Source organism: Ruditapes philippinarum, unplaced genomic scaffold (genome assembly GCF_026571515.1).
Source record: "Ruditapes philippinarum isolate M1 unplaced genomic scaffold, ASM2657151v2 ctg770_1_1_1_1, whole genome shotgun sequence".
In the NCBI taxonomy this organism is placed as follows: Eukaryota; Metazoa; Mollusca; class Bivalvia; order Venerida; family Veneridae; genus Ruditapes; species Ruditapes philippinarum.
The window spans coordinates 566,710-580,291 of record NW_026859620.1 but is presented as its reverse complement, the minus strand read 5'-3'; the positions used below and the strand labels follow the sequence as shown (position 1 = coordinate 580,291).

The 13,582-nt window shown below is 30.9% G+C and overlaps 1 protein-coding gene across 1 annotated transcript in view; it reads left to right on the top strand.

Annotated features, from left to right (window-relative positions):
* Positions 1 to 13,582, top strand: part of LOC132757271 (uncharacterized) — a 63,798-nt gene that overhangs the window by 37,374 nt on the left and 12,842 nt on the right. The window contains exons 14-30 of the mRNA XM_060748523.1: positions 120 to 350; positions 1,506 to 1,706; positions 2,200 to 2,477; positions 2,781 to 2,937; positions 3,510 to 3,725; positions 4,211 to 4,376; positions 4,518 to 4,783; positions 5,237 to 5,437; positions 5,656 to 5,800; positions 5,999 to 6,030; positions 6,381 to 6,522; positions 6,908 to 7,131; positions 9,061 to 9,228; positions 9,796 to 9,979; positions 10,521 to 10,635; positions 10,905 to 11,035; positions 11,192 to 11,409. Of these exons, the coding sequence (XP_060604506.1) occupies positions 120 to 350; positions 1,506 to 1,706; positions 2,200 to 2,477; positions 2,781 to 2,937; positions 3,510 to 3,725; positions 4,211 to 4,376; positions 4,518 to 4,783; positions 5,237 to 5,437; positions 5,656 to 5,800; positions 5,999 to 6,030; positions 6,381 to 6,522; positions 6,908 to 7,131; positions 9,061 to 9,228; positions 9,796 to 9,979; positions 10,521 to 10,635; positions 10,905 to 11,035; positions 11,192 to 11,409 (3,075 nt within the window). The remainder of the gene's footprint in view (positions 1 to 119; positions 351 to 1,505; positions 1,707 to 2,199; positions 2,478 to 2,780; positions 2,938 to 3,509; positions 3,726 to 4,210; positions 4,377 to 4,517; positions 4,784 to 5,236; positions 5,438 to 5,655; positions 5,801 to 5,998; positions 6,031 to 6,380; positions 6,523 to 6,907; positions 7,132 to 9,060; positions 9,229 to 9,795; positions 9,980 to 10,520; positions 10,636 to 10,904; positions 11,036 to 11,191; positions 11,410 to 13,582) is intronic.

The window sequence follows — 13,582 nt, the reverse complement described above, 5'->3', positions numbered from 1 at the left end:
CAAAGTAGTAAAGATTTGCCAACATCTAATCTTTTGAGGTAATTAAGTCACATGTTTAGATGTATTGGTAAAATCTACTTTTACATATTTTTATTTTGAACTGACTGATTTTCATACAGGATTTAAAGGAGTGTAATCAAAAATACGGTTTATATCCCCGAGGACCAAACTGCTACTGTTCTCCGTACAATGGATGTTTTCATAGACATTATCAGATCAAACCACCAGTTTCTAACCTTAGCAATGCTGGTTTACACTTTGGTAAAGAGATAGGCGACCATGATTACGACTATTATATAGAGGTTACTGTTATCAACATTGCTGGGCTTACAACAACCAAACATAAGAAGGTATTGTATAAATATGTCTGAGTCATTTACAGTCAATGATAAAATTTTGAAACGTTATATTCACTATCGCAATAAAGGTCAAATACATTTCATTCTAATATTTTAAGGTAAAAGTGTAACTATTCCGCATGTAGAATCGATTATTCAAAAGTTTTTCTATATACTATTGATCAGAGATTTTAGTATAAATTTTGAAAGAAATTTTGAGAGAGTTTCTGTTTAACATACGTCTTTCGAATCAGAACGGACATCTTACACTGCGGATGATCACGTGACCAAAATCGTACAATGGGCTCATAAAATGGCGGCTTAACGCTCGGTAAAAGCAGTGGAATTGAAGTAAGCATACAGTTAACGTTAAATTCGTGTGTAAAACTAGGCCGCACGGAACGCTTGTATAAAAACCACGTACTGTTCTGTTATCTGTTATTTTGTAGCTTTCTCTGTTTAGGCCTGAAACACGAAAAAGTGGTTTTGGATGATGAGTACATTGAGCGGACTGAATTCATTTAATTTAATACTTCTTCCTACTTTTCACTTTCAAATATTATATTTGTATGATATCAAAGACAGGAAGCGAGAAACAAGCATAATTCAATGAAAAAAATGACGAAATAGGACAGACAATAAAATCCTTCGGCCATTGTACTCGTTTTATTTTTAAAAGATGCACAACTTTGTTATGCAACTTTACAAAGGATGGAAATTGTCCATGACGGGCAAACTTGCAAATGTACACAAGATGTCATTGCTAATTTTGCTCAAAATGCGTATCTTTTACTGAAAACAACGCATTTTAGTACCTGTTCGCCCATTGTACTCATCATCCAAAACAACTTTTTCGACTTTTAGGCCTAAACAGAGAGAGCTGCAAAGTAACCAATAACAGAACAGTACGTGGTTTTTATACAGGGATTCCGTGCGTCCTAGTTTTACATATAAATTTAACGTTAACTGTATGCTTACCTCAATTTCACTGCTTTTACCGAGCGATTACGCCACTATTTTATGAGTCCATTGTACGACTTTGGTCACTGATCATCCGCAGTGATCTTAGTCTGCTTACAAACATTAAATTATTAAAAATCACAGCTTTTTTTTAAAAGTCACTTGAAAACATATTAAATATAGTTAACCTATGTGTTGTTTTCGAAGATAACAATTGACACGTCACCACCACACGAAGGCAAAGTGTATGATGGTATTCCTGGAGATTCTGAAGTTGATTTTCAGCAGTCACTAAAGCTAACAGGGCATTGGAATGACTTTTTCGACAAAGAAAGTGGTGTTTGGTTATATTCATATGGATTTGGTGAAAACTGTTTTGATGAAAACGATCTTAATATATATTCAAAGGTAAACAAAATGTAAAATATGTTAACTGTATATTTTTTAAGAAACAAGTAAGGATAAATTGCAGTATAATACTTTTGAAAAGGTGAAAACCCATAATTAGCAATAAAATTAGGTGAAGTACGGGGCAATATTTTGCAGCTAAACCTACTACTATACATTTGTTTCTCAGTACATATTTCTAAAATATAGACATTTTAGCTTGAGAAAAATCTTGCATCTGAAGAGCACAAATAAATCTTATGGATTAAGGTATCTTTAGAATATAGGTACAGATGTATCTTTTTTTTACTTTGACTAAGGTTGCTATTATTATAAGCTTCTGTAATATTAAAAATATCTGATACCATTCTATATATTTGTGATTTCTGTCCAGTGAGATTGATGTAAAGATATACATCTTTAATATTGGATTGCATTTCGTTTGCCTGAAAAAGTAATGAAAATGTGAAAGTTCACATATATTATACTGGACTATACTTATTTCACCATTCAGGTTAATTGGACGTATGAAAGTACAGCTGAGTTTATAGCACCAAAACCTGGCAAATATTTCCTCACAGTCATGGCATATAATCACGCCATTGGTCATAGTGAACCTGTTTGTTCTGACGGTGTTACGATTGATAACTTACCGGCTGCTGTATCCGAAGTTATTTTACACGATGCTGTGACGGCAAATGGTCTTATCAAAAGTGATGCCACTGATACGGTGTATGTCCTCAATAGAAACAGAGAATTGGAGGAAGTTGCTAATCCCTCTAAAACTTGCAGGTTCGTAACTATGCTAAAGTTTGCACTTATATTCGACTAAACGAGAAATTAGTTTATTAAATTAGTTTATAGAATTATATTGTGCAATTCCATATTCTAACACTATGGGAGATTCCCCTTATGCAAACAAAGGTCGGAAGCGTGATTTCAACAGAAGATAACACTCACTCTGTCTCTCTGTCTCTCTCTCTCTCTCTCTCTATCTCTCTTTGAACTCCATACCGTGCTATATTCTAACTCAGAACAGTTGTATTTCCTTTATTTACCATTCATGCATTGCAACACTTTTATTGTTATTTATAGAGATAAGGCAACTGCAGTTCAAGAATCTATCATAAAGCTATACCCTCATAGAAGGTGTTCTAATGGAACTGTAGATGTTGTTGAATTAAATGAAGAGTGTAATGAGCTACATGGCGTTCATTCAGATTTGATATCTTATATCACGTCTGATTCAAAGGTAAGTTGTTGTAAGTTTTCGCATCTTAAATGTAATCAGTATTTAAAAAAAAATTAAAAAATCTGTATCGAAACATAAATATATGTCGGATTTGAAAGAACTAAAAAAGGATCTTGAAATTACAAAAAAGCATACATAAATAACCACCCACTTAGCAGAATGTGAAAAGTCCCGGGTTCGAAATTTCGATTCTCGGGCTGTCGAAATCTCTTTTTGACAATTGATCTTGGACATTGAGTCTTAATGTCAATTGTTTTGACGCTGATTCAGAAATTTTTAATTACTAGAAATATCCAGGAAAGCCTGTCGTCCGTTTTGTCGGCCGCTAGGCTATTGCTAAGATATTGTCAAAAAATATACGTTATAATCGGCGTAAAACCAGAAAATCAATCAAAGAAATAAACTGAATTTAAATGTTGAATAAGGCTATACCTGATCTTTAAATCAAATAAAAAATATCAAAGTCGATTTGTTCCTTTACACAGCCAATACACATTCTAAAATAAATGATCATCAACAGCTAAAATATTTCAAGGTATAACAATTAAAATTCAAAATGTTTTCTATTGTAGATCGACATATCATGGAATGTCACTCTGGGAGCTGGTAATGTTCATGATTATGAAGTTGGAATAGCATCTGAAATTTCAGAGTTTCCGGATGTTATGGACTTCACGTCCTCGCATCATCATCAGCATATACGTATATTCCATCCTGATATATTTGACGGGGAGCAGTTTTATGTCATAATCAAATCGATAACTAAATCATCTGTCACTGACATTAAGGTTTACTCATAAGTTATTTACAAAAATATTATATATAATGGATTGTTGAGGAAATTTAAAATGAAACATACTTAATTAATGAGAAAAATTCAAATGAAACCAAATATATGAATGGTTTAAATGAGATATAAATAACCATCATTAATGAAAAATAAATAATATGAAGATATATTGCATTGCATTGTTGAATGTTTACTCTTCCATATTTCATCAGTGAGAAAGTTTAGGTATATGTCAACCACAGGTAAGAATAAATATATTCCTTAAATACGTAAGGTTTCATTTATTTACTCATATTAGTGCATTTTACTTTTCGACTGTATATATAAATTTGTTAACATGAGAAAAAAGGATAAAATTGATCATTGAATTAAGCTTTTACGGAAAGAACTATTTATTTTCAGTTCCAAAAACCCCATACAAATGATCAATTAACACCTTGAGATGAATATGTAAACATTTAAAGTGTCTGAACTATATTTCAGATAATTGGGCCATTTGTTTATGACTCTTCAAAGCCAGATTTTACTGGAGAAATCAGCCTTACAGTTGAGCATACAAAGGTCGAAACGTATCTGGTGGCAAAGTGGGATGAAAATTCATTTACCGACCACGGAGACCCTAATGCTCTGCAATATGAAGCAGCTATTGGTACGTGTATGCACTAGGTGCACTTTATTGCTTTTATCACATTGCTGTTGGTATTGCTACTGCTGTTGTTTTTGTACATATACCATGTTTATATAGGAATTTCAATCATCATCAGGTTTCAATTTTGATTTTGTTTATCAGGTACAACAAGAAACGGAAAAGACGTCATTACATTTAGCAAAATATTAACTGGTGGAAGTTGTAATTCACATACACCACCAACTTGCGCAGCTTTTTCAACTCATTCCCTTCCATGGCACTTACATGGTGAACTCGACTACTTTGTAACAATTAAAGTAAGAGATACGGCCGGTCACTTTGTTACGGCTTACTCAAAGCCATACAGACACAGCATTGAAATGGCATCGAGGGGCATTGTTCATGACATCGACGGAATAATTACTCAGGTGTTAAAATTTTATCTCAAATATTTTCTTTCTTTTGGTGTTATTTCCTTTTTGTTCAAGTAATGCTTTTTTACATGTTTCGTGTTTTATACACACACACATTTTATGGAAATACGCTGCTTTGCATGCTTTACATTAAATGTCAAAAAAGCGTTTTGTTTGGGAATTTTCATTTATTACCACCGTATTAATCAAACTGCAAATTTTACTAATTTTATCTTTTTTTTGCCTTATTGTGTTTAAAGTAATTGTACCAGATGTCAATGGTAGCTTATATATACCATATGGACTCGAGCAAATCGATCGTTCACCACTCTTTAATTTTGCGTGATAGTTGACTATTAATGTTCCAACTTTTACATTTACTTGTATATGAAATATCCATTTATTTAGTTAAGAATTGGTGCATATTTTTTCTTGTATAAAGTTATTAACTTTTATGTATTATTTTAGTTTGTTGACATTGATGACATCGACTATCAGACAAGTACCTCTAAATTAACAGCCAGATGGTCAGGCTTTGAGCACCCACATGAAGATATAAACTTTACTGTTTGCATTTCTAACACTACTATCAAAGATATCGTAACATGTGCAAATATCGATTCTGGCAATAGACATACATTTTATGGTCTTAATCTAAAACCATATCAGGTAATTCTTCAGTTAACTATATTTAAACAAAGCAGAGGCTAAAATCCAATATGAAATGGTATTTTCTATGTTGAAGCAATTAGATCTGAAGTTTTTCTCGCTTGCATGTCAGATACTGACTTATAATATATAAACATTTTTGCCATTACAAATATACATGTATTGTATCATTTTTATTCTTTTATTCATCTTTAAATTTATTGAAACATTGTTTCCAGACATATTTCCAAATTGTTATAGCCGAAACCGAAGCAGGAAATACGACAGCAGTATCTGATGGTATTACAATTGTTGAGGAAGGTGGGGAAATAAAGGGGATACAAGTATTTGATGGCGCTCGTTGTAATGATTCATTAGTTGATGGTATGTATCATTTTATTTAATGTTTTCCGTCAATAAGAAATCTGCTTTAATTAAAATTATTTGTCATTAATATGAAATTTTTACAAGTACATACATGTATCTGTTAAACTATATTTTCAATTTTATGATTTTATAAAATGCATTAGGTAAATGAAAAGGTTTACGGTCATTTATCTTTTTATATCAACCTCTTTTCAGATCTTAACCATACTACGTCACATCATGATGAGGTACATATCATACTTATAAATCAGACTATTATACATGTATGGTTACCAAAAATGTGAAATTCGTATTCCTTTTAAAAATGTCAAATAGTATGCATGGACTTTGTGATGAATACCAATGCAATTAACCTGGCTAAAGTAAACTATGATATCGATAACAATGATTTAAAATCAATTTCAACTGATTGATGTATGTTAGAAACGAATAGTAGCTTTGAGAGAAATGAGAGAAAAACATCACCTGATGCAATATCTCATTTAATAAGTAAATAGAAATATATTTAGAAAGCTGAACTGGGACTGTATGATTACTAAAAGCAGAGAGAAATCTTATCCTTTTTTTTTCAAAACAGGACAAACGTTTACCTTGTACTGAGGATAAAGAATTCCAGTCATCAACAAATGTTCTGCAAGCATATTGGACAATACCAACAGAAAAAGAACATTTCCTGCATGACATACACTGGGCGATAGAGGAACGTGCTCCAGTTGCTAGTAAAATTTAAAAACTTCAAACATAATTATATGATTGATTTTTATCACATGCGTAAATGGTCTGGCTTTAGATTCATTTGTTATAAAGAATATATTTGTTGATATTACAGCAAGATTCGACACATTTAAAGTGAATGTGTGTATAATAGAAGATTAGAAATACAATAAATAATAACGTTGATAGTTTCAGGCATAACTACAAATCATGAATAATTGTATATGGCTGCTGTTGGCAAGTTTGAGATACTTGATCAGATATAACATATATTTATATAGCAGATAACTAAATTGTTCTTGGACAAAAAATTATTATTCATCATATTTATGATCATACTAGTATGAGTCATGCTATGCCGAATTAATTTTGACCATGAATCTGTTTCAGATATATGGAGGCTCCATACTGACTATGAACCATTGAAGGCAAGTTCGTCGTTCATGGAAGAAAGTGGTTTATCCCTATCTCCTGGCCGATCATATAGGATATCTTTGAAATTTTGTGCAGGAAAATATTGTTTCAAACCTGTACATAGTGATGGTGTTACTGTTGTCCCAAATCCTCCAGTTACTGGGAATGTGACTGTTACATATACTGCAAATACAACATTAGTACGTATTTCATAAGTTTTGATCTTATTTGTCTTGTATATATTTCTAACATACATCTACTTAAAAAAAAGATATTATGATTAACAAAATGATTAAAAAACAATTCAAAGTGACAATACAGATCAAAATCAACGCATAGCAAAGAGAATAAATCATGGTATGTAGTAAAAACATCGCCATTTAAGACAATTTATTTGAAGGACTTTAATGACAAATATTTTTTTTATTATTTTATTATTATTTTAATTATTATTTCAATAGTTTTTAAGTATATAGCGACAAAAAGTTTATCACAATTTTTCTCAATGAGCCTCTTTGTCGCAAATAACATATGAATCAGATTTGTAGTACAAATCATTTCATACACAATATTTCAGAGAAATATGCACCTCGCCCTAGGCTAAAACCCAAATAGGGTTATTGACCTATATTCTTACTTATCAAGTAAAACGGTCTTAACTTCTTAGCTTCTTAATGTTAATGTAATTAGGTTAAGGTAATATATTGAAAATTAATATATCATCACCAAAGAATACCTTATATATAAAGTGTTGCTACTATTACAAAAAGAGAGCCCAACAAGCATTAATTCCGTGTCTCGATCCGGTACCTAGCGCTGATATGGTAGTTTCCCGATTACATTAACACGGCAAACACGAACTAGGTCTACCGGGTAAACTTTGTAAGATTCTATATTGACTCTGATTTCCCTTAATTAAGGACTCATCTAATCTATTGTTTATATATGATACCTGTTTCGAACATAATGCGATTTAATTATGCATCGACCAATATGCTGCACATTAGCAAATTACGGTTCCTTCCGAGGTCACGGATAATTTCCACCAATTTTAAAAGTACATATATAAATCTGGTTTCATCGGCTTCTTACTTCACAATTTTTAAGGATGGTGGTTTATAACAGTGTTCGAGCATAATTATTATATTTTATAATTATACTGTGATAAATAGTAGTACTTAATTGCCCATTCAACCTTAAAATATGTCATCATTTGTATTACTCAAAACTGTTTAGTTTTGGTATCTTGTTACAGTTTCCAAAACTCATTTGCTATATACATGAACTATCTTTTGCATCTTTAGTTCGGAAGGCAATTAGTATAATTATGGTAAATTATTATTTTGTATGGAAGTCAAAATCTACTTTGTTTACATTTTGCTACATTTACGACATATTTTCTTATTTAGCGATCCCTTTTAAGTTGTAAAACATCTAGCATGTACTTAATCCATTATTACAAACATTATTAAAGCTGCATGCCTCCAGATGAGCCAAAATATTTCAAGAAAATAAAACTTGAGAAAAATGTATTAGGGTTTTATGAAAAGTAAAAAGACGAAAGATAAAAGTAATAATTTTCATGTTATTTGCGATTAATGGCCAATTTTTCAGTAATTTCCACCATATTTCTACTGCGTTACTAACGCAGTAAGGGTTATTTTTGCATATTTTGACCTATTTTTTGTAATTTACATTGATTGTAAGTGCCGTTTGAAGTGTGCATATTATTTTCTCTGTCAGCTTAATAATATTTTACTTTTGAATACATTTTCAAAATTTTCATGAACATTAGCAGGAATCTGGAGGCGTGCTGCTTTAAACACATTTTGACATTTATAAGAATTAAAATAAATATGGATGTCTTAGGCATAATTTTCCTTTCTGATAATTTGTAAACACATTTTTATTTCTCAAAATTAGTTTCAATTCGACATTAACACAGCGAAAATTAAATGAAATATGATGAATAAAATTAGTTAATTTACCAAATGCTTCTTAATTTCTTGATACATAAAAATCAGTCATTGATCACAAGACTTTACATTTCCATTTCCTACCATGCTTAGTGATATAACGATTAGTTCTCAAGTCTCCAAAGTAAAATAATATAATAAAATATATGTCAGATTGAAGTCAGTATGGACCCATTCAGAGATTCAGATATTGAAGATCCTGCTAATTCAAAAGAAGTCATGGATCATTATGAATGGACCTTTGCAGATGAATCTGTGTTAGGTCGTCTACTGACAAAATGGACAAGGCTTTCATATAAACCATCCAAAGATGATAATCAAGTATGTATAGAGTATAGAAGTGATAAGTGACATACAGACTATATACAGAATATTGTTGTACAATTCTTATATAAAGATTTAGAAATGAAACCATTATTATATTTATTGCAGACTTGTTGTCTTTTTCAGTTTATATCAGATTAAGTCATAGTATATTACACTTTATTCTCCAATTTTATTGATTTTAAAGTGAAATTATGCCCATTCAAGTGTCAATGGTTTGGCCTAGGTCAAAGTAAAAGAAAAACTTTACCTTTTGCCCTAAATGTGTTCAATTTTAGGTTTTGATATGCAAAAACGATGAATTATCTACATGACTCGCGGGTATTTCTATAAATATCGTTTATGAATGTATCGGTAATGTTTTATTCTTACAAAAAATGTAGGGCAGTCTTTTTATAATTTAGGTAGTTCAATTATTGGTCAATTACCATTTTAAGTTAAGAAATATATTACTGTAGAAAACCTGTGTGTACATATTCACAAATAAAATGTATGTTATATAGGTATTTACATGCATAGTTTACATAAGTTAATTGATAATTTAATTTGATATTCCATTTGCAGATTACTTTTAGCATAGATCTCAAAGAAAAAATAACATTCACGAAATGTTGGATTCTGACAATTCGAGGATATACTAAAGCTGGGTTGTCAGCTACAAAATCATCAGAAATTAGAGACTGTAGTGACCTGCAACAAGTCAGACCGTCAGTAGTTATAGACGCCGTTGGAGAACCTTTATCAACAGGTAAATACAATAATTATTATAGCTACGAACGTGTATTTAAAAAAAGTTATTAGTGTATGTTTAAGCTGTTTTAAGCTTAAAATGCTCTTTATTCTACCTTTGAACTGTCAAAAAGAAAATGACAATTTTTATGTCGGTGTGCTTAGCTAAATAAAATGTGCATCGGATTAGTAAATCGGAGGTCGATGGTTCGATCTCGAGAGAGAGGCGTAATTTCTCCATGACAGTTGACCCCAGACATTAAGTGTAATGGTAATTTGTCTCTAGCCGCTGATTTACACATAAAGTTAAATTAATAGTCTGTCACTTGTGAAGAAAATGGAAATAACTGGTGGTTATCCAGGAAAGCAAACAAAATACATTCATTTTCAACACAATAAAGTAGATCAAAAACGATAAGGCAGTATTAAAGTATGTATTAGTATGTATAAAAGGTAACAAAAGCCTTACTTTAATGTGAAGAAAAATATATTTTAAAAGGATAATTATTTATTTCAGAAATTTCAAAAGCTTTAAATGAACATAACATTTGACTTTACAGAAAATAAGCACATTGGTAAAGAAATTTTCCTGGATGAAAATGATATATGGAAACAATCAGATATAGATTATACCCCGTACAGTAATATGCTTAGTGCAGTATGGCCGACATTAAGGTAAATAAATATTTCAAACTATCTTTTAGCATCTGTTTTATTATATTTTGAAATATAATTACACTATTTCAAAAATGATGGTAACGTTTTCTTGGTATTACAATAACGATACCAATTGTTGCAAACAACAGTTGAATACCGTGGTTTTCGTGTCAAAAGAACTACCAAAGCGCAAAAATGTCAAATGATAACTTAATTTATTGTTAATTTTGTTATTGCTAACATAAAAAAGTATTATAATAAAATTGTGATATACTTATTTCTCGCAGACATTCACAATACACATGGGCGGTACTATTAGTGAAGGTAAACGACCCAACGGTGTTTTACGACAGGTCAAGAAAGTTGAACTTGGATGACCCCTGCGAACATCCCGATGCTATTAAATGTGGTCAGACAGGTTTGTAAATAAAATTGATATTTATACACCCTCAAGTAAGAGATATATAAATACTATTAAACTCTCATTGAGCAGAATTTTTATATAAAAAGTTTGTGAAATAACACCTTAAAAAGAAAATAAGTATATTCAAAGCTTACAATACTTTCATTCAAGAACATGAATTTGTCAACGTTGAATTCAATTCTGGAGAACTCGCCCATGGAAGTCGATATATAATCTGCATTCACGCTAACGCATCTAAGATAGAACATGAGTTCTGGGATCAGGAATTACAGGAAATAGACGAATGTAGCAATGGAATAACAGTTGATCTTACACCACCAGTTGCAGCCGATGTGTGGATAGGAAATGAGAAAAACAATTTATTTCAAGTAATGTAGTGGAACTATTTTCAGCTTTAAGATGTTGATTTTACAACTATTTAGCGAAAGCGGGCCGACTTTCAAATACAGCTATATGATTCATCTTAAAACTTTTAATCAAAAACAATTGAACGTGGTCTATCTAGTAAAAGTAATGCTTCTTTGAATGGTTACAGATATATGAAATAAAAAAACTGTAGATATAGGTTGCTTAAATGACAATGTCTTCTTTTCACTATTAAACTTTATTGTATTGTTGACGCAAATACAAAAAGTAACAAAAAGTGTAACATCTTGTTTGAAAGATATTGACGATTTAGGTAAAACTGGTATCGAAAAAAAACTACAAATTTGATTTCATCTGTTACAGAATAGCTTTTCTTGTTTTATCTTTATCTTAGTAAGAAAGAACCACGATATTGGAAAAATAGCAAATTAAACAAAAATAAAGCATACCTATATGATTTAAATAAAAGTTAATTGAAACGGTTATCTGTCAGTTTTGATAAAAAAAGAAAGGGAGTGGGTTTAGAAAACACATCATCTTTATTTTGTCATACATGTATATTCAATGATAAATTTTTTTAAATCCTGGGGAAAAAGGGAATTATTTTGAAGGGCAATTTTTTTTAATTTTTCATTTGTTCCAAATTTTTCCTTACAAAAGACAATTAATTTTAAACGTCTCGATTCTTTTAACTTTTTGACATCCCAAAATCAAGATGACAGTTTTTATTGGAAATCGGGTTTATAGACGTTGAAGAGGGGGGGATTTTTGCCCTCATATCAGTGGTATAAAATCACAACAGGTCGCCTTAAAAGGAAACAATAGTCTGTTTTTTTTTCCCCTATAATGTTTTTATTTTTTTTCCCACATTTTTTTGGGGAGGCTATGCCTACCCAATGTTAATAACTGTCCGTCAAATCTTACTGCCGCGGTAATCAGGTCAAAAAATAGTACCTTGATTTTTTCTAAGCTGACTCATCACTCATCACAGACATTTACAATATGAACTTTTATTTCATATCTGCGATTTGTAAAAGATAATAATTCTCTGAAAAATTCTTGATTTTTGTTTGTTATTTTTTCAAAATCACTACTCCGTGACGTCATACTGCCGCGGGTAATCAGGTTTAGGCATACGTGCGTTGGTAATAAATAGTTCTGGTATGAAAAAACCCTTCTATATAATAACTTTATCAATATGTTTTAAACAAAAAGCATAAATGAAAATTTATAGGTAAATGCTTTAATTAGGTGGCAAAAATTTCTTTATTATTTTTGATAACAATTTTCCAATTACTACGCAGCGACCAACTGTTTATGACGGGTCATTAACTAGAACGTTGCAAACACCGTAGTCTCAATATCATGCATGTTCTTTTGTTGTTATAAACCATTAATAGTCCTTAATATTTTTAAAGACAAATAATGGTAAACTGTCGCTTACATCAGAGACATGGATCATGCTTGCGTGATAACTAAGGAAAACTAACTTATTAGTACACCTTAGGAGGCTGTACGCGGAAAACGCTCATAAACCGCTATATCATATAGCTGTTAGTAAATATTTTGCATACATTTAACTAAAAATTCACTAATGGTGATGAACATATAGTTTTGAAAACATTATATTCTTAAACCATGTATTCGCCGAAAAAAAAAACTATTTAAACTACAAAATCCGTAAGGACCCTCCGACAAAATTTCACCACAAAAGATTACATTTAATATTAGCAAAAAAAAAAAAAACAAGCAATACTTATATTTTCATCTTACATAATTCATTAATCAAACTTTTAACATAAAAGTATCTTTTTTTAAAAATATGTCTGGCAATTGACAGATCCCTACTCTGATCTTTTATTTGTAAAGGAATAAATTTAAACATGTGCTCTTTTGTTTAGGAATATTTTGTAGTGAAAGTCTTAATATATCCACTAATCTCATAATTAGAATTAGACAGGTCAGGGATTTATACAACCAGCAGTTTAGTTATCTACGCTCATTTTAATCCCAATAGAAAACATTCAAATATTTGGGGTAAAAAACATGACCAAAAGTACCTAGTAGTCGTTTACCCGGTGGTGATCCCATTAAACTGATTATAGATTCGAATAGAAAACACAAATAGAAACATGTGTTTCGGTACAACAAAAATCGGAAGTTAAGTGAACAGTT